A 20,658-nucleotide genomic window follows, 5' to 3' on the forward strand; every position below is an offset into this window, starting at 1 on the left:
TGCTTTTCTTGTCCTCTGAGAGCTGATGATTTGGGAGAATTAGTGGCAGGCTAGACCACAGAGTTCAGATCATGATCAGAACCTTTGTTTTCACACGAGCAGATCCTGCCTGGGCAGACGTGCCCACGGCTGCCTACAAGTCAGAGGCAAGAGCTGTTTCCTCTACACCACATGCAGAGTTATTTCCTCTACACCACATGGCCTCTTGCTCTCAGAGATGCAATTTATATTAAAGAACAAAACAAGGCAAAACTTTTGTGGAAATCCAACTCCACCCAACTAGTTAAGCCACAACAGACAACAAATCTATCTGGGGTGGCGGTGGTGGTACAAAGATACTTTGGCAACTCAGTCTCCTTTCCTGATCCTCAGTCCCAGGTGAGGCACTACCAACAAATCTACAGTGTCCCAGTAGGAACCCAGGATTAGTTCCTCCCTCAGTCCTTGTGACATTGGTCTTGGCAGAAAGTAAGAAGCCTCAGTTCCTGGATGCTCCTTTCTCCCTCCCTTCCTCCTCTGTGATGCTTTATGGTGCACTAGTAGCTAGGGGCAGAGTTAGTTCATCCTCAAGATGATGGGGGAAGGAAAGGAAAGCAGGAAGCCGAGTCAGCTGACCAGCAAGAGGCTGAGATAGACAGGGTCTCACGCCCTATCTATTCCCCCTCATCTTGTCTTCCTGTGTTACAGACTCTGTAGACCGCAGTGCTGTCTAGAACACTTATTTTAGTATGCCTTTCTCTATGGAGTTCCTTCTTTCTTTTTTTCCTTTTCTTTTCTTTTTGTGTCAGTCCTGGGGTTTGAATCAGGGCCTGGGCACTGTCCCTGAGCTTTTGTGCTCAAGGCTAGCACTCTACCACTTTGATCCACAGCTTCACTTCTGGTTTGGGGGTGGTCAATTGGAGATCAAATCTCATAGCCTTTCCTGCTCGGGCTGGCTTGGAAACATGATCCTCAGATCTCAGCCTCTTGGATTGCAGGTGTGAGCCAACAACACCCAGCAAAGTTCCTTCTTTCTGATATGCCACCCCCGGTAGCTCTGCCTATCAAATTCCCACTCACTTCTCAAGATATTGCTCAAATCTCACTTCCCTGTTTTAGGATGATTTATTCCTTTTTCTTGCTCCTTGTTAGAGATTTACTTGTTTATTTCTTTATTTTGGGGTATGTATATGTGTGTGTGTGTGTGTGTGTGTGTGTGTGTGTGTGTGTGTGTGCGCGCATGCGCGTGAGCACACTCTGGCACATGTTGGTATTGGAGCTTGAACTCAGGGCCTCAGTGCTCTCCTCTAGCTTTTTCCCTCAAGGCTGGTGCTGGACCACTTGAGCCATACCTCTACTTCTTGCTTTTTGGTGGTTAACTAGAGATAAGAGCCTCAATCTTTTCTGCCTGGGCTGGCTTGGAACCTCAGTGCTCAGATCTTAGGCTCCTGAGTTAGTTTGGATTACAGGCATGAGCCTCCATTGCCTAGCTTTATTGGGGATATTTATTTTAGATATACAGTGACTCTTACTTCTTCTTCTTGGCTTAGGAACTTCTGGCCTTGCATAAGATGATATACAAACATTCTTGAATTTTTCAGGAGGAGCAGGCACAAGCTGGCAATCCTGGCTCCAAAAGGCTAAGCAATCGCTCAAGGGCAGATGCTAGATACTCTTGGCTGAATTGCAGCTCATGTAGTGCCTGCCATTCCTTGCACTGGGTACACATGCCAGGCTCTGGTTGTGTGGAGGCCTGACTTGTAAGAAGGGGTGCTCCCAGCAACATGCCCTCACCTGGTTCTTGCTGGGTCTCTTCCCTTTGGCCCTTTTTTTTTTTTTTTTCCTATGGGGCTCTTAAAGGACAGAAGGGAGGAACTGAGGATAAACTAAGGATGGGACCTTTGCCAGCTGGGAGTCAGATGTACAAGGAAGGATGAGCTGAGGGAGCAGAGTCCAGCATGGGACACAAAGAACTTTGTGAGGGCAAGATGGGAGCACTCTGGCCTGAAGGTAATTTGGAAGCTGCTTATCTTGAGAAATCCCCTCTTATCTCCAATGCTCCCTACCCTTTCCTCCTCGAGTAATAAATGGGACAGGCCCAGGCTACCTAGTGTTTCCATTATAAGGACAAGCAACTTGTAGAAAATATAAAAACCACAGAAAATCCAAAGGTGGTGGTACATGCTGTAGCTAATTAAATGGCACATCCCAGCTAATGGGAGGCTAAGGTAGAAGGATTGCTTGAGCCCAGGAGTTCAAGGCCTGTGTGGATAACATAATCTCTGTCTCAGAAAACAAAGATAGAGGAAAAAAAATCCCTCTAGTCTCATCTTTGGGGAGGCAGAGGTCCTAGGAGGGTACTTCCTCCTCTTCAAAGATCCACTCAATCCTGAGATTCACCCACTGCTACCCGGTGTCACTGCTCAGAAGTGGGTCAGGAAACAGAGGTGAGCAGGTAGGTGGATGAGAGGGCCAGTGCTATCATGATACTGGGATTTGGACTCAGGGCCTCATGCTTGCTAGTCAGATGCTGAACTGCCCTTAGACAACCTTCTTATGTTCATTTCCTCTATGAGTACTCTTGGGATCATTTGATGTACAATGCTTTTAAGAGCAAAGTTAACACAGCATTGTTTCCAGGTCTCAGAAAAAATATGTTTTGAAGCAAGGCTATGACTGGCAATTCTTGCCAATGGGTGGTTTATAATTAATCGCTCCCTATTAAAAAGAAAAAAAGATCAACACACACCAACCAGTGACTCAGTTTCAAAGATTCAGAAAGCATTACTCAAGTTCCTTGGCAAAGGAAGTGGCCATTATGTTCCTCCCCGAAGCTCTGCTTTTGTAGAAGGGAAGAGAAAGTCTTTTTATTTGATGTTGTTCTGAACACCCGCCTCTCCTCCCATCCACCCCCCACACGAACTCCTGCTGTTAGTGAGGGCAGTGATAGAAGAGCCCCTGCCATTGTTCATGTGGTCAGTAAGCCACCAAACACCCAAGGGCTTGTGTCTGGAAAAGAAGGGTTAGGAAAATGACATGTTTCTTTCTGGAAATGGCAGAGGCAGACACAAGAGACTCCAGACTCGTTTTCCTGCCTCAGCATCTCCTGGTGGTGAAAAGCTGGCTTCTCTGGACCTCAGTGCAAGGTCTGCCCACTGCACAATGCAGGGGACAATAGACACAGGGCCACTGTGTCCCCCATCATGGGGCTGTCGGTGTGCAGACTCTGTCCCCGTGGGCACCACTCAGGTATCCTACATCAAGCAAATATGGATGAAGTGCTTACTGGATTCTTCAGTGCAGCAGGATCTGTGGCATCCTGGGAAGTGGGGGCCTGAACACAGTCATGTATCACTTAATGATGGGGACATTTCCTGAGAGATGTGGCACCCACTGGTTGTGTGGCTGCCGTAGAATTGCACAAAACTAGATGGCGTAGGTCAGTCACTTGATGTGTCCTCTCAAGGCCAGTGGCTCACGCCTGTAATCCTAGCTACTCAGGAGGCTGAGATCTGAGGATCAAGCAGCATGGGCAGAAAAGTCTGTGATACTCTTCTCTCCAGCAAAAAGCCAGAAATGGAGATGTGGCTCAATTGGTAGGGTGCCAGACTTGAGTGAAAAAGCCAAGCAAGAGCATAAAGGCCCTGAGTTCAAGCTCCAGAACACACACACACACACACACACACACACATACACACACACACACTATGTTGTGCCAGCACATAACATGTCTACTGCATATTTGTGTGTGAGACTCTTATCTCCAATTAGCCACCAGAAGTTGGAATCAGAGCTGTGGCACAAGCCAGTAGAGTGCTAGGCTTGAGCAAAAAAGCTCAGGGACATAGACCCTGAGTTCAAATCCTAGGACCAGCATACACACACACACACACACACACACACACACACACACACACACACACACCATACAAAACAAAACAAAAACAGAAAAAATAGTAAATAACAGTACATTCTGAAATAATGATGGACGCATAACTACCACTGAGCCCTGCTCCCCTCCCCCCCCCCCGTGTGGTTCCCTCCTTCATATGGCTGGAAGCTCAGTAGATTTGTTCACATGGCATCCCCACAAACAGGTGAATAACGTGTTGGTGTTCAACCTTATGATGGCTCCAACTGCTCTGGACAACAGGAACTGTTCAGCTTTGTTATGGTTTTGGGACGGTCCACCGTGGGACCCGTGGTCTGTGGTTGGCTGAATCAGCCTGCTGTGGCCCATCACTCTGGCTATGAAAAGTGGGGCTGGGAAGGTGGCTCAGTGATAGAGCGCTTGCCTCCCATGCATGAGGCCCTGGGTTCGATTCCTCAGCACCACAGAAGCAGAAAAAAGCCGGAAATGGAGCTGTGGCTCAAGTGGTAGAGCGCTAGCCTTGAGCTGAAGAGCTGAGGGACAGCGCCCAGGCCCAGAGTTCAGACCCCACGACCGGACCCAAAAAAAAAAGGAAAGAAAAGTGTGTAAGAAATGATGAGCTGTCCATGGTCCTTGGACTTGGATGCACATTGGTTCTCTGTCTTTGGGTTTAGCTTGCTGCTCCTAACCTGCCTTGTTGGTTGGTTTGTGTTGGCACTAGGGTTTGAACTCAAGGCTTGGGTGCTCCCCTTTTAGGTACAGTCTTTTTCACTCAAGGCTGGCACCCTACCACTTGTGCCACAGCTCTACTTCTGGCTTTTTTTTTGCTAGCTAAATGGATTAAGAATCTCATGGACTTTCCTGCCCAGTCTGACTTTGAATTGTGATCCTTAGATTTCAGCCTCTTGAGTATCTAGGTTACTCAGGCATGAACCACCAATGCCCAGCTTGGAATTAGGGGTTTATTTTGATGATTCCTTGAAGCCCTGTAGGCATAGAATTCCTCCCTTTACTTCCCTCAGTGGAATGTGTCTTGTGCAGTCAGGAGCATGCTGATACTTCATCCGTGTCCTCCACCTTGCTGGCTGCTGCGGCCTCCTCACATCTTGGCTTGCACAAAGGACAGAGAGAGGGCCTCGCTGTGGGGAAAAGTGAAGCCAGAGGGGTCCAAGAAACCTCCCCAAATGCTGGCTTCTTGATGACAGTCAACTGTTTTTTCTTTTTTCCACCCTACAAATCCAGAGCCCTGTTGGGGAAGAGAGAAAACGTTAGCTAAGTGGCTGTCACTGTGGTCTTGCGTCTGTCTCTTTTCTGCTAGCCTCAAATAGGGTATGCTCAGGTAGAGGACTCTCACCCCATGTTGTGGGACTGATGCCACACAGAAGCTGTCTCTGCTTCTTCCATGTTCATCCTTAATGGGCCTGTGTCTGTTGGAGGTAGCCAGCCTCTGCTGGATTCAGTCTGGTCCACCAGAGAATTATGGAGCCTTACTCTCTCCTCTGGGATAAAGAGGGAGGAGTTACAGGCTGCAGGAGGTAAAAACTCCTCCCAAGCAGGAAGACTTAGCTCCAGGAGAGACACTTGGATGCTTGTCCTCAGTCCCAGGAGCACTGCTGGGGGGAGGTTAGGTACTCAGTCAACTGTTGGCTTTTCTAAAACCAATGGTCAGATGTATTGCTGCTACGTGCTAATATGTACATATCTGTTTAGCCTGTAGGACCAAAATGTCCTTAACATGCTCCCTGGCCTCTATTTTCTCAGTTGCATTAACTTTATTGATGGGCCTAAAGAAGTTAGGCGTGTGTGTGTGTGTGTGTGTGTGTGGTGTGTATGCTAGTACTCTGACTTGAACTCAGGGTCTTTCATTCTTTTTCCCTCATGGTTGCTACTCTATCCTTCCCTTCCAGAATTTTACTAGTTAACTGGAGATAAGAATCTCAGATTTGTCTGCCTGTGCTGAATTTGAACTTTGATCCTCAGATGCTAGCCTCCTGAGTAGCCAGGACTATAGGCATGGGCCACCAGTGGTTGGCTTTAGTTTTTTGAGAAACCCTGATTTCCATAGGTTGCATTAATTTATATTCCCACCAACAGTGTATAAGGGCTCACTATCCTGCTCTTCCTTCTGTGTTCACTAGCATATGTGTATGTGTGTGTATGCACACACGCACACACATGCGTATATGTGCTTGTCAGTTCTGGGGCTTGAACTAAGGGCCTGGACATTGGGTGCTGTCTCTGAGCTTTTTTGATCAAAGCTAGTGCTTTACAACTTGACTTATAGCTCCACTTCCCACTTTTTCCTTTTGTAGTTAATTAAAGGTAAAAGCCTTACAGATTTTCCTGCCTAGGCTGGCTTTGAAATGTAATGCTCAGATCTCAGCCTCCTGAGTAGCTAGGATTACAGATAAGAGCCACTGGCATTTATTTGGCTATGGCTTGTTTTCTTGATGATCGCTACCTTACTGGGATGAGATGAAATTTTAGTGTAGTTTTGATTTGCATTTCCTTTATGGCTAAGAATGGTGGGCATTTTTCATCTATCTATTAGGCATTTATGTGTCTTTTTTGAGAATTGCTTACCTCACTTGCTAATTTATTCATTGGGTTAGTCTATTTATTTATTTATTGGTCAGTCATGGGGCTTGAACTCTGGGTTTGGGCGCTGTTCCTGGGCTCTTCAGCTCAAGGAGAATGCTCTACCTCTTGAGCCACAGTGCCACTTCCAGTTTTCTAGTGGTTTATTGGAGATAAGTCTCAAGGACTTTCCTGCCCGGGCTGGCTTTGAACCGCGATTCTCAGATCACAGCCTCCTGAGTAGCTAGGATTACAGGTGTGAACCACCGGCATCAGCTGTTTATTTTTTGTTGGTCATGGGCCTTGAACTCTGGGCCTGGGCACTATCAGCTCTTCAAGGCAAGCACTCTATCATTTGAGCCACAGCACCACTTCTAGTTTTCTGGGTGGTTTATTGGAGATAAGAGTCTCACTGAGTTTCCTGCCTGGGCTGGCTTTGAAACGTGATCCTCAGATTTCAGCCTCCTGAGTAGCTAGGCGTAAGCCACCAATGCCCGGCCTTGTTTAATGTTTTGAGTTGTCTGTATAGTTTGGATATTAATCCTTTATCTATTAAATAGCTGGTGAAGAGTTTCCCCCAGTTTGTGGGTTGAAGTGTGGCTAATTTTTATCTTAGATTCTGTGAATCTGTAACCACAAAACAGTATGTTTCTTTAATCTTTAATCTTTTTTTTCCCCTAGAGTAGTAGCAAGTGTGTGTGTAGGGATGAGGAATATATATATATATATATATATTTTTTTTTTTTCTCCAGAAGATGAGGAATGCTCTTTTTTTTTTCTTCCCTATTTTTCCCTAGGATAAAAACAATACTAACAGTAGTATAGACTAGGGAGGTGTCCGGTTCTGGAAAGAGCCTGGAGCAGAGAATCAGAAGACCTGGTTCACCTGCTAGCTATGCAGCCGCACGCCTGTACAGCTGTTGGTGACCCTGTACTTGATTCCTGATTCTTCTATGTCTGTGGACATCTCTCAAATGGACCAGTAAAGACTCTGTGACTACTCATGTATTCCAGGAGTCCTCCTTGGGTACCTGGAATTAATTCCTTGACACATTCATTCATTCACCCATTCACTCATTTACTCATTAATTTGTCAGTTTCTTAGTGGGCTCCTGCCATGTGCAAGGCAATCATTGAGGTACTAAATAAAACATGGTGTCTATTCTTGTGGGGTTTGGAGTCCTGAGGGGAAGACAGACTTGGACATGGTAATCATGTAACAGCATGTGATGGGTGATATACTGGTGCCCAGTCCAGCTAGGGAACAGGGGAAGCCTCTGGAGAAAGGATGTCCAGGCTGAGATACAAAATAGGAGCCACTGTCCTGGGGAATGGTGTGGGGGAAGAGGCACAATGGAGCCTGAGAGAGAGAGAGAGAGAGAGAGAGACACTCTGGATCTTTTAAAGGGATGTCAAGAGATGAGGCCTCTGAACCAGCAGGGGCAGGAGGAATGTCCCCTGGGCTATGCAGAACCTCTTGGGCTTCATTCTGAAGACAGTGGCAGGCCTGGGGCTGGGAAGGTGGCTCAGTGGTAGAGCGCTTGTCTTGCATGCATGAGGCCCTGGGTTTGATTCCTCAGCACCACATAAGCAAAAAGAAAAAAGCCAGAACTGGTGCTGTGGCTCAAGTGGTAGAGCGCTAGCCTTGAGCTGAAGAGCTGAGGGATAGTGCCCAGGCCCAGAGTTCAGGCCCCACGACCGGACCCCCCCCCAAAAAAAAAAAACCAAAAGACAGTGGCAGGCCCTTAAATTGAAGCCTTGCCTTGCTTTGTCTTGCCTTGCCTTTCCCTTTCCCCTTCTCTTTCTCTCTCTCTTTCTTTTTTTGGCAGCACTGAGGTTTAAGCTCATGGCTTCATGCTTGCTAAGCAGGTGCTCTATCACTTCAATCACTCTGCCAGCCCCCTTTTGTGTCTGTTTATTTTGGCATAGGGTCTCTATGTCTAGTTTAGCCTGTACTGTGGTCCTCCTATTTTGTGCGTCCCTTGGTTGCTGGGATGATAGGTACAAGCACTGCGCCTAGCCCACTATGCTTGGAATAGCAAGCTTATGCCACTGAACCAGCCATTGGTTGAGATGATGTCTTAGTGAACTTTTCTGCCTTGGCTGGCCTGGATCTGCAATCCTCTGGATTTCTGCCTTCCAACAAGTCAGAACTACAGGTTTGAGTCACTGTGCCCAAGGGTTTTCTAATCAAGAGACGGGGTGGTGGGATTATGGCTTAAGAGGGTAAACTGGAGCAGTTGGGTGGGTTGAGGAGAGTACTGGAGGCCATTGTCCGCATCCAGACAGAGATGATGTGAGCCGGGCCTTGGGTGGAATCTGAAGGTATGATACAGAGGCTTCCTTGGCCCCTTCAAGTCAGAAACAGTGCCATTTTCAGGTGGCTGTGGTTCACCGAGTGTTTTCTCTTCTCAGAGGCACCAAGTGACGTGTTGACCAGCCTGCCAGGGGCCAGTGTCACCCTGACCTGCCCAGTGGAAGAACTTTCAGACAATACCACTGTTCACTGGCTGCTCGCCGGCTCACCACACAAAAGGTGGGCTGGTGTGGGAAAGAGGCTGCTTCTGAGGTCAGTGGAGCTCAGTGACACTGGGAACTATTCATGCTACCTGGACGGCCACCTGGCAGGAACTGTGCACTTATTGGTGGATGGTGAGTTATGTTTGCAGAGCTCTTGTACCTGGTTCTCAGGATAACTCCAAGGTCCATAAGAAATGTGGTGCTGTGCATTCCAGAAGGATTTCCCATCTAAAGATTTCCCATTTAGAGACTGGGAAGGTGGCTCAGTGGTAGAGTGCTTGCCTTGCATGCATAAGGCTCTGGGTTCGATTCCGCAGCACCACATAAGCAGAAAAAGTGGGAAGATATCCCATTTAAGCTCCTGTTATTTCTTTGGCCCAAGAATTTAGGGAAAAAGGTACACTGATATCTGCCAGGGAAGTACTAAAGGAAGTTCCTGCTGGGTTAGGGCCTAGGGCTACTGATGGATATGGTTTGACTGGCCTAATGGTAGATTGGCTTGGAGCCCAGCAGCCTAGGTTTGAATCCTGCTCCTTTCCAATACAACTAAACTTCCCTGCCTCTGATTCCTTTGGCAAAATGAAAGTAATTTTATTACCTGATCTTAATGCTATAAAGATTAAATAAACTTACACACACACCGTGCATAGCATATACTGAGTTCTCTTTTTTTGGGGGGAGTGGGGATCAGTTGTGGGCCTTGAATTCTAGGCCTGGGCGCTGTCCCTTAGCAATTCAGCTCAAGGCTAGCGCTCTACCATTTGAGCCACAGTGCCACTCCTGGATTTCTGGCGGGGTTATTGGAGATAAAAGTCTCATGGACTTTCCTGCCCTGGCTGGCTTTGAATCGAGATCCTCAGATCTTACCCTCCTTAGTAGCTAGGAGTACAGGCAGGAGCCACCTGTGCCTGGCTCAATGCACTTTCTTGCTTGCCTGTTGTGTAACCTGGGGAGGGAAAGCTATATTATTACAACACTATCAGTTCATTTTAGAGGTCAGGAAAGTGAAAGGAGGCTGGGACTTGCTTAGCCACGTTGTATGAATCTACCTCCCCGTCCCCACATTTCCACATGCGTGGGCTGGTCCTGGAGCTTGAACTCAGGGCCTGGATGCTGTCCCCGATCTTTTGTACTCAAGGGTAGTACTCTACTACTTGAGCCAAAGCTCTACTTCCTGCTTTTCTGGTAGTAAGTTGGAGATAAGGGTCTTATGGACTTTCCTGCCCAGGCTGGCTTCAAACCTCCATCCTCACATCTCAGCCTCCTGAGTAGCTAGGATTATAGCAGTGAGCCACCAGTGCCAGGCTCCCCTCTCCTTTAGACAGGAGTCTGAAGGTGGTACCTCACCTCCCATTCCAGCATCTTCTTGCCGGGCTCTTCGGTTCAGCAGTGGTGCAGGGCAGAGTGCTCCCAGGAAGCCGAGTGTATCCTCAGCCTGCTGTGTTTTCCTTTCAGTTCCTCCCAGGAGACCCCAGCTCTTCTGCTTCCGGAAGAGCCTCATCCAAAATGTTACTTGTGAGTGGAGTCCTCAGAGCGCCCCTTCCCCAATGACCGAGGCTGTACTGTTCGTGGAAAAGTTGTAAGTAGCCTAGGCAGAGCCTGAGGGCGCAGAGCGGTGTGTGTGTGTGTGGGGGGGGCTCTTAAAGGAACCCTCTTTAACTGACTGGCTAGGGATTCCAAAATTTTATCAGCAGAAAATAATTTCTGGGACTGGAGCCAGAGGTAATAGCATACGTGAGGCCATCCGTTCAACTCCAAGCACCACCAGAAGAGAAAAGAAAAGGAAATGAGGAAGTGGCGCTGTAGCTCAAGTGGTAGAGCACTTGCCTTGAGCTGAAGAGCTGAGGGACAGCGCCCAGGCCCAGAGTTCAAGCCCCACGACCGACAAAAGAAAAGAAAAGAAAAGAAAAGGACATGATTCCTGTAGGATAAGCAAGGGGGAGGAAAATGAGCTCTTCTTTTGGGCTGGGCACTGGGAATTGAGAACTCCAGCTGTCACGCACCTACAGGGAAGTGGCTAGTATATTGTCTCTTAACAGAGAAACTGAGGTTCAGACAGATGGGTTGATTTGTTTAAGGTCATCTAGATAGTCTGTGGTTCACTGGGAATCCAGTCTGCTTTTAATGACTGTCCCTTGCTCGGAAGAAGATGCAAATGGAGTGGGGAGGCCTTTATCAGTGTCTTGATCCTGTGAGCATAACAGCCTTTTTCCATTAGAAAGGTAAGGAGACAGGAAGTAGTCTTGGGTGGGGAGTTGGGGCCTAGAGCAGTGAGGACAGATGCCCTGCCTGAATGGAGTCCCTGACCTGTCAATGGAAGATGTCACAAAGCTGGAGACCTAAGGTGAGATTAGCCAAGTATGGAGCAGAGGTGGGAGATCTTGATCACTGCTTAGCAGTTTTGCCTGACTTTGCTCCCAAGTCAAAGTCTCTTAGTTTAGAAGTTTATGGTTTTCTTTTCTTTTCTTTTCTTTTCCTTCCTTCCTTCTTTCCTTCCTTCCTTCCTTCCTTGCTTCCTTGCTTCCTTCCTTCCTTCCTTCATTATGAACTCAGGGCCTAGGCACTGTCACTGAGCTTTTTTGCTCAAGGCTAGGGCTCTACCACTTTGAGCCATAGCTCTGCTTCTGTTTTTTTGGTGGTTAATTGTGGATAAGAGTCTCACAGACTTGCCCGTCCTGGCTGGCTTTGAATCAGGACCTTCAGATCTCAGCTTCCTGAGTAGCTAAGTCAGGATTACAGATGTGAGCCACCAGTGCCCAGCTCTTTCTTTGATTTTTTTTGTACTGAGGTTATTATTATTATTGTTATTATTATTATTATATTATTATTTTGCCAGTCCTGAGGCTTGAACTCAGCCTGGCACTGTCCATGAGCCTCTTTTGCTCAAGGCTAGCATACTATCACTTGAGCCACAGTACCACTTCCAGCCTTTTCTGTTTATGAAGTACTGAGGAATTGAACCCAGGGTTTCATGCATGCTAGGCAAGCACTCTACCACTAAGCCCCATTCCCAGTCCCTGTACTGAGGTTTGAATTCAGGGATTCATGCTTGCAAGATAGGTGCTCTACTTTTATTTTATTTTATTTTTTGGTCAGGGGCTTGAACTCTGGGCCTGGGTGTTGCACCTCAGCACTTTAGCTCAGGGCTAGCACTAAACTACTTGAGCCACCGCACCACTTTGGGTTTTCTGGTGGTTTATTGGAGATAAGAGTCCCATGTACTTTTCTGCCAGGGCTGGCTTTGAACCAGCCTCAGATCTCAGATCCCAGATCTCAGCCTCCTGAGTAGCTAGGATTATAGGCATGAGCCACTGGCGCCCGGATAAGTGCTCTACTTTGAAGACATATCTGCAGGCTCTTGCTTTGTGTGTATGTGTGTGTGCGCGCCAGTCCTAGAGCTTGAATTTAGGGCCTGGCTAATTTTCCTTAGCTTTTTTGCTCCAGGCTATTACCACTTGAGTCACAGAAACACTTTCAGCTTTTTCATAGTTAATTGGAGATGAGACTTGAATAGACTTTCCTACCTAGGCTAGCTTCAGACCACGATCTTCAGATCTCAGCCTCCTGAGTAGCTAGGATTTCAGGAGTGAACCTCTGGCACCCAGCTCCTGCAGCCCTTTGTGCTGGTGTGTGTGTGTGTGTGTGTGTGAGAGAGAGAGAGAGAGAGAGAGAGAGAGGATCTTTTTGCCTGGGCCTGTCATGATCTTTACCCTTTCAGCCATAGCTCAGATGATAAGCTCATGCTACCATGCTCAGCTTTTTCTGTTGGGTTGGGATCTTGTGAGCTTGTTTGCTTGGGCCAACCTGGAAGTGTTATCCTTTGGATCTCAGCCACCTTTGTGGCTAGAATGACAGGTGCTAGATGTTTAGAATTGTCTGAGTTCAGTCATCAGAGTGCAGTAGTCTTTAATAGCTAGAGATTTTTTTCACATTCTTCAATTTCCTTGGTGTCAGTCACCCTCAGTCAATTGGTACAAAAATATTAAGTGGAAAATTCTAGAAATAAGCAATTTGTTTGTTTGTTCATTTGTTGGTCATGGGGCTTGAACTCTGGGCCTGGGCACTGTCCTTGAGCTCTTCAGCTCAAGGCGAGCGCTCAATCACTTGAGCCACAGTGCCACTTCCTGTTTTCTGGTGGTTTATTGGAGATAAGAGTCTCATGTACTTTTGTGCCCTGACTGGCTTTGAACTGAGGTTCTCAGATCTTAGTCTCCTGAGTAGCTAGGATTACAGGCGTGAGCCACCAGTTCCCGGCTGAAATAAGCAATTCTTAAGTTTGAAATTGTGCCATTCTGAGTAGCCTGATGATATCTTGTGTCATCTTTCCCAGGTGGTGAATCATCCTTTAGTCCTCCATGCTGAATACACTAATCCTTAATCACTTAGTGATTTCAGTTACCACTGCTTTGTGTCTGACTAGACCTGCATTACTTTTTAATGTGCATTCCCCAAAGCTCAGTGCTGTGAATGGAGTCATGAGAGCATAAAACAAACTGGGTCAGAAAAGTCCACAGACTGCATTTCCAGAATAACCAGCCAAAAACCGGGCTGGAGGCATGGCTCAAGTAGTCAAGTGCCAGCCTTGATTAAAAAAACAGAGGTGTGATTCAACACAGTTGGGTTTCCGTTTGTGTCTGTCTCCAAAGAATTGCTAGGAAGCCTGCCTGGCATCACTGTGCAGAAAAGTGCCAGTCACCCATCTGCAAATATCGCAGCTGCCAGGAGAACTGTTAGCACATTCCACTCCCCACCCCAAAGTCGAGATCAGAACGCCTCACAGCCTGGCTGGGTTTAGATACACAATGTTTGGGATTGGAGATCATCCAGTGTGTTTTCCTCAGAGGCTGATAGCTCCCAGATCAGCCCTGGAGGCTTTCACCCTTTGCCCAGCTCACCTAGAGGACCTTGTTGACAGGGAAATGGGGCCAGGGAACAGGAACAGGGTCTTTAGCTCCACTCCCCCACCCTTGCCTGTCAGCAGCTTTAGGTGCTGTAAGATCTGCTTTGGAATCTAGACAACAATCTAGAGAACCCTAGGGAAGTGAAGGCTGATGGTGCCTGCCTACCTTCCCATCCTCACCCCATCACATTGCTTCCCTACATAGTGTGGAAAGTTGAGCATCTGCCTTGGGACAGGATCCCTGCTGGAGGCAGTGGGAAAGAGGAGAGAGGAATAGGATGGGCTCTGCCTTCCAATGCCAATCTGCCTTCTCAGGTTAGGTGGGCTAGGAGCCTGAAGGCAGCATTAACTCACACTGCAAGGACTAGGGAATCCTTTCTAGAAGGCTGATTGTCCCAGGTGCTAGACACAGCCTGGGCCCAGAGCTCAAACCCACTGCAGAGACAGTGACTTGACCTAGGGAAAGTGGTTGCCCGCACATGTGGCTGCCCGCACGCACGCACTGCTGTGGACTCAAATACCAAGGTGCACCGGAAGTGAGCAAGCCTTCAGGCTTCCAGGTCAGGAGAGATGGCATCTGACTCACTCAAGTGTCTTTAGCACCCAGAATGGGTTACTGGACTTAGTTGCCTGAAGCCCTGTCACTGCCTGGCCTTTTGAACCCATTTCACATGCAGGGCTTCGTAATGCAAAAGCTTTGCCAGGGCGCCTCCTACTCTGAGGGCAAGTCTTTTATCAAGAGCCGGGAGGCAGGGGCATGGCTCTCCGGAATCACTAATGCATAGCCCGTGGCTCCTAGAGCACAGGCCCTGGCTTGAAGGCTCAGCTTACCACATCCTAATTTAATGCCTAAGTGATAGACTGAGCTCTCTCCTCCAGCACTGGTTTTCTTTTCTTTTCTTGGGGGTCCGGTCGTGGGGCCTGAACTCTGGGCCTGGGCGCTGTCCCTCAGCTCTTCAGCTCAAGGCTAGCACTCTACCACCTGAGCCACAGTGCCACTTCTGGTTTTTTTTTTCTTTTTGCTTATGTGGTGCTGAGGAATCGAACCCAGGGCCTTGAGCATGCAAGGCAAGTGCTCTACCACTGAGCCACCTTCCCAGACCCTCAGCACTTGTTTTCTTCTCCCCTTAATCCTCCACTATTCCTGGTGCTAGAGGTTTTATACCATCACCACTTTTTTTCTCGTTCTTTCTTTCTTTCCTTCTTTCTTTCTTTCCTTCCTTCCTTCCTTCTTTTCTTTCTTTCCTCCTTCCTTCCCACTTTCCCTCCTTTCCTTTTTTCCTTCTCTCTCTCTCTCTCTCTCTCCTCTTCTTTTTTTTCTGTTTGAGACAAAGTCTCACTCTGTAGCCTCGGGTGGCCTTGAACTCACAATCCTTCTACCTCAGCTTCCTTGCTGATACAGTGAACTGTAAAAGAACCCTTATTAGAGAGGTACTCATCGTATTCCCATTTTCAAATGACAAGACAGAGACTCAGAGGTTGAATAACTTGCTTGAAGCCACAAAAGCTAAGTGTTGGGGGTGACAAAAAAGCAACCTTAAATGTGTGTAGTCTGCTGCTGGGATTTAAACCCTGGGATTAGACTTCAGAGCCTGAGCTTCTAACCCTTGGGCCTGGCCTCTCTTGGAAAAAAAAAGAGAGAGAAAGTGATAGAGCACTGACCTTCTGTTGTGTCCACAGTCAGAATGGCCCGGTGTACTTCCAGGAGCCATGCCAGTATTTTCAAGAGTCCCAGAAGTTCTCCTGCCAGTTGGCCATCCCAGAGGGGGACCAGTCTTTGCATTCAGTGACCATGTGCATCGCCAACAGTGTGGGCAGCAAGTTGAGTGAAAATAAGGCATTCCGTGGTTATACAATCCGTAAGTAGCTCTCCCCTTCTGCAGCTTATTATTTAACTTAATATTCCACCCCTATTTTTTTTTTTTGGTGCTCATATTGGCATTTGAACTCAGGGCCTCATGCACACCCTTAACTTTTTTGCTCAAGATTGGTGCCCTACCACTTGAGCCACACCTCCCGTTCCTGCCTTTTTGCTGGTTCATTGGAGATGAAAGTCTCTCAGACTTTCTTGCCTGCGCTGGCTTTGAACTGTGTTCCTCAGACCTCAGCTTCCAGGGTAGCTAAGATTACAGGCAAGAGCCACCAGTGTCCACTAAGGACATGGCTTTGCTATTCATGGAGAAGACTCTGAGGCTGGGGTTCTGACTGGACAATTGTCACGCTTCTCTGTACGCTGCTGGCTGCTTCATTGAAGCCTCACTTTTCCCACAGTGAAGCCCGATCCTCCCACCAACATCAAAGTCACTGCCATGCCTGGAAACCCCCGCTGGCTCAATGTCACCTGGCAAGATCCCCACTCCTGGAACTCAGACTTCTACAGGCTCCATTTTGAACTCCGATACCGGGCTGAGTGGTCAAAGTCATTCACCACATGGCTGGTAAATTCATCTTCTACTTCTAAGCAAAAAAGCACTCTAGACCCTTGGGGATAGCAGGTTTCCAGGTCATGCTTTGTACTTTCCTCCCTGCACGGTGTTGAATTTTTAAGTCATTTGACCTTATGAGCCTTGGTTTGTCTCATTTACAAGACGGGAATAATTAATGCCAGGCGGGTCTCCTCTTGAGAGGCCCGTTTGAAAGGGCAGGGGGAGATGTGGGATATGAGCGTGCAAGGGCTGTGGCTCTCAGGCTATTCTAGTGGATGAGGTTGGTGTAGTGATCTATAGCTTCAGGGTGTGTGGCTCAGGGCAACTCTGTCTTGCTCTCAGCCTCCAGTTTGGTGTGAGGGCTGGGTGGCTGAGGGCATGTCTCCCTGCTCATCAGGGCCTACCTACCCAGAGTCACTGTGTCTCCCTTCCTCAGATCAGAAGTTCTCAGTATCGCTGCATCATCCAGGATGCCTTGCGTGGTACAAGGCACGTGGTGCAGCTCCGAGCCCAGGAGGAGTTTGGGCTCGGCCAGTGGAGCAACTGGAGCCAGGAGGTCCTTGGCACTCCTTGGACAGGTACCTTGGTGTGGAGGGAGGATGGGCGCTTTTCAGCTTTGCTATGTGACAAGTCACCCCCAAGCAAGTGCTTAAAATGTGACTATGGTGCACACCCTTAATCCTAGCTTCTCAAGAGGCTGAGATCTGAGGATTGTGGTTTGCAGCCAGCCTGGGCAGAAAAGTCCCTTGTGAGACTTTTTTTGGTCGGTTGTGGGGCTTGAACTCTGGGTTTGGACACTGTCCCTGCATTCTTCAGCTCAAGGCAAGCGCTCTACCGCTTGAGCCACAGCGCTACTTCCAGTTTTTTAGTGGTTTATTGGAGATAAGAATCTCATGGACTTTCCTGCCCGGGCTGGCTCAGAACTGTGATCTTCAGATCTTACCTCTTGAGTAGCTAGGATTACAGGCATGAGCCAACGGCGCCCGGCTCCTTGTGAGACCCTCCAATAAGCTACTCAAAAAAAGCTGTGGCTCTAGAGATAGAGTGCTAGTCTTGAGCACTGTTTCAGCGACAGTGCCCAGCCCTGAGTTCAAGCTGCAGACCTGGCAAAACAAACAAACAAAAACCCAACAACAACAACAAAACCAAACCCCAAACCAAAAAACAACAGCAACTCTATTTATCTGCTCAAGTTTCTGAAGTTATGCGAGCAAGAGTATTTGCCTGCTTGGTCTTGGATGAATCCATAATGCAGTTGACATAAGGCCTGGAGAGTCTAGGATGGCCACACTAAAGTGCTCGACAGTTGATATGATTGGTGACTGAGCCCTTGGTTCCCCAACACTTCTCACTTGTGGTAGGCCAGTACAGACTGGGTGGGGTAGGGGTGGGGCAGGCAGCTGGAAGAAGAGGTGAAGATAGGCCCACTCATAGTGGATGGGAAGAGCCATAAAAGATTATAGGCATATTATACTGGACAACAATGGCTCCCGCCTGTAATCCTAGTTACTCAGGAGGTTGAGATCTGAGGACCACAGTTCAAAGCCAGACCAGGCAGAAGACTCTGTAAGACTCTTTTTTTTTTTTTGGTCCAGTCGTGGGGACCTGAACTCTGGGCCTGGGCGCTGTCTCTCAGCTCTTCAGCTCAAGGCGGGCGCTCTACCACTTGAGCCACAGTGCCACTTCCGGCTTTTTCCTTTTTGCTTATGTGGTGCTGAGGAATCGAACTCAGGGCCTCATGCATGCAAAGCAAGCGCTCTACCACTGAGCCACCTTCCCAGCCCTGTAAGACTATTTTTTGTTGTTGTTGTTGTGGGGCTTGAACTCAGAGCCTAGGCACTGTCCCTTAGCTCTTTTGCTCAACGCAAGTGCTCTACCACTTTGAGTCACAGTGTCACTTCCAGTTTTCTGGTGGTTAATTGGTGTAAGAGTCTCACAGACTTTCCTGCCTGGGTTGGCTTTGAACCATGATCCTCAGATCTCAGCCTCCTGAGTAGCTAGAATTAAGGCATGAGCCAGTAGTGCCCAGCTTCTGTGAGACTCTTACCTCAAGTTAGGCAGCAAAAGCCAGAAGTAGAGGTGTGGTTCAAGTGGTAGAGTGCTATCTTTGAGTAAAAAACAAACTAAGGGACAGTGACCAGGCCTTGAGTTTAAGTCCTAACACCAGTACACACACACACACACACACACACACACACACACACACGTATAAGTTCAGTGACATTAAGTCCTCACAATGTTTTTCAGTCATCACACTGTTGATGCCCAGCATGTTTTTCATCTTGCAAAATTGGAGTTCCAAATCCTTTAAGCAACTGGGCAGTCATCAGCCCTTTCTCTAGCCTCTGCAGCCACCATGCTACTTGGTTTCTGAGTTTGCTCTAGATACTTCAAGTAATGGGATTGTAAGGATTTGTCCTCTGTCTGGCTTAAAATAATATCTTTAAGGTTCATTCATACTATGGCATATGTGCAAAGTGCCTTCCTTTTGCAGGTTGAATAATGTTCTATTGTACAGAAGTAGCACATTTTGTGTATCCACTGATCTGTGGGTGGATACTTGGTCTCTCTGGTCCTTGCTTTGTTCTCTGGGTGGACCTGATGTGTCTCTGAAACTCTCCTGGAGTTCTAGGAAGACCTGCCTCTTGTGCTCCTCTTCGCAGGCTGTGTGTTAGATGGTGTGTGGGTTCCTCACCAGTCTGCTCATCTACCACTAAGCCCAGTGATTTTTTCCCCCATCTTTCCTCTGCTGGAAGGCACGGAGGACATGGCAGGGGCCAGCTGCCAGCTCTGGGAACAATCTCAGGTTTCTAGCCTCGGGGCCAGTGCTGGTGTAGCTGGCTGAGTGCAGGCAGAATATTTGATTTCTTCTCCTCAGGCAGCTGCTCCTCATCCTATTCTGATTGCTTTTGAAGACAGCGTTATATTCAGGGGTGAAGACAGACCAGAGGGAAACCTACCACTTGCCTCTCAACTTGGGACAGAGCAAGAGGAACTTGGGTGATTCTGAGGCCAGAGGGGTTTAGATTAGGAACTGGGGAGGGTGGGCGGAAGGGCGGGGATGAGGAGTGCCTAGCTGATCAGGTATGGCTGGGCGGTTCACAGTGTTGATGCACTCACTATGCTGGCCATGGGCTTACTGACCCCAAGCACCTTTAGGGACAGAGGTCATAGGAAGAGCATTAGACTTGGAACTGGGTTGGATGACATCAGCAAAGTTAGTCTCTTAGAGCCTCAAATCTTGTCATCTATCAAGTGAGAATCCTGCCTTTTAATGATTTTTTTGTCTACTGGGAAAAAATGTTCTTTAAAAATGGTATGGAGGGGCTGGGAAGGTGGCTCAGTGGTAGAGTGCTTGCCTTGCATGCCTGAGGCTCTGGGTTCGATTCCTCAGCACCACCTAAGCAAAAAGAAAAAAGCCGGAAGTGGTGCTGTGGCTCAAGTGGTAGAGCGCTAGCCTGAGCTGAAGAGCTGAGGGACAGTGCCCAGGCCCAGAGTTCAGGCCCCACGACCGAACCCCCCCCCAAAAAAAAATGGTATGGAGCCCGGCGCCGGTGGCTCACGCCTGTAATTCTAGCTACTCAGGAGGCTGAGATCTGAGGATCGAGGTTCAAAGCCAGACTGAGCAGGAAAGTCCCTGAGACTCTTATCTCCAATAAACCACTAGAAAACCGGAAGTGGCACTGTGGCTCAAGTGGTAGAGTGCTCGCCTTGAGCTAAAGAGCTCAGGGACAGTGCCCAGGCCCAGAGTTCAAGCCCTACGACTGGGGAAAAAAAAAAAAAAAGGTATGGCATAGCTGAGAGCAGTGGCTCACACCTGTAATCTCAGCTACTCAGTGAGGTGGAAATGAGGAGGATAGCAGTTTGAGGCCAGCCCAGACAAAAAGAAGTTAGTGAGATGTCATCTCAACCCGCCCCCCGCTACATACAAGCTGAGTGTGCTGGCCCATGCCTGTCATCCTAGCTACATGGTTTAAGTGGAAGTATGATGGTCAAGGCTGGCCAGACAAAAACCTCTAGGTCCTTGCCAGGAGCTGGTGGCTCACACCTGTAATCCTAGGTACTCAGAAGGCTGAGAGCCGAGGATCATGGTTTGAAGTCAGCCTGGGAAAAGAAAGTCCTTGAGACTCTTATCTCCAATTAACTACCAAAAAGCCAAAAGTAGAGCTGTGGCTTAAGTGATAGAACACTAGCCTTGAATACAAAAGCTCAGGGACAGCATCCAGGCCTTGAGTTCAAGACTCTGGACCAGCAAAACAAAACAAAATAAAAACTCAAAAGCAAGAAAGAGGGCTGGGAAGGTGGCTCAGTGGTAGAGCGCTTGCCTTGCATGCCTGAGGCCTTGGGTTCAATTCCTCAGCACCACATAAGCAAAAAGAAAAAAG

At 48.1% G+C, this 20,658-nt stretch overlaps 1 protein-coding gene across 1 annotated transcript in view; it reads left to right on the forward strand.

Moving 5' to 3' along the window:
• Positions 1 to 1,937: 1,937 nt before the first annotated feature.
• Il6r (interleukin 6 receptor) overlaps positions 1,938 to 20,658 on the forward strand; it is a 47,446-nt gene continuing 28,725 nt past the window's right edge. Inside the window, exons 1-6 of the mRNA XM_013015031.1 lie at positions 1,938 to 1,989; positions 8,843 to 9,079; positions 10,403 to 10,526; positions 15,528 to 15,706; positions 16,119 to 16,285; positions 16,710 to 16,851. Of these exons, the coding sequence (XP_012870485.1) occupies positions 1,938 to 1,989; positions 8,843 to 9,079; positions 10,403 to 10,526; positions 15,528 to 15,706; positions 16,119 to 16,285; positions 16,710 to 16,851 (901 nt within the window). The remainder of the gene's footprint in view (positions 1,990 to 8,842; positions 9,080 to 10,402; positions 10,527 to 15,527; positions 15,707 to 16,118; positions 16,286 to 16,709; positions 16,852 to 20,658) is intronic.

The sequence above is a fragment of the Dipodomys ordii genome, unplaced genomic scaffold, assembly GCF_000151885.1.
Source record: "Dipodomys ordii isolate 6190 unplaced genomic scaffold, Dord_2.0 Scaffold26, whole genome shotgun sequence".
NCBI lineage: Eukaryota > Metazoa > Chordata > Mammalia > Rodentia > Heteromyidae > Dipodomys > Dipodomys ordii.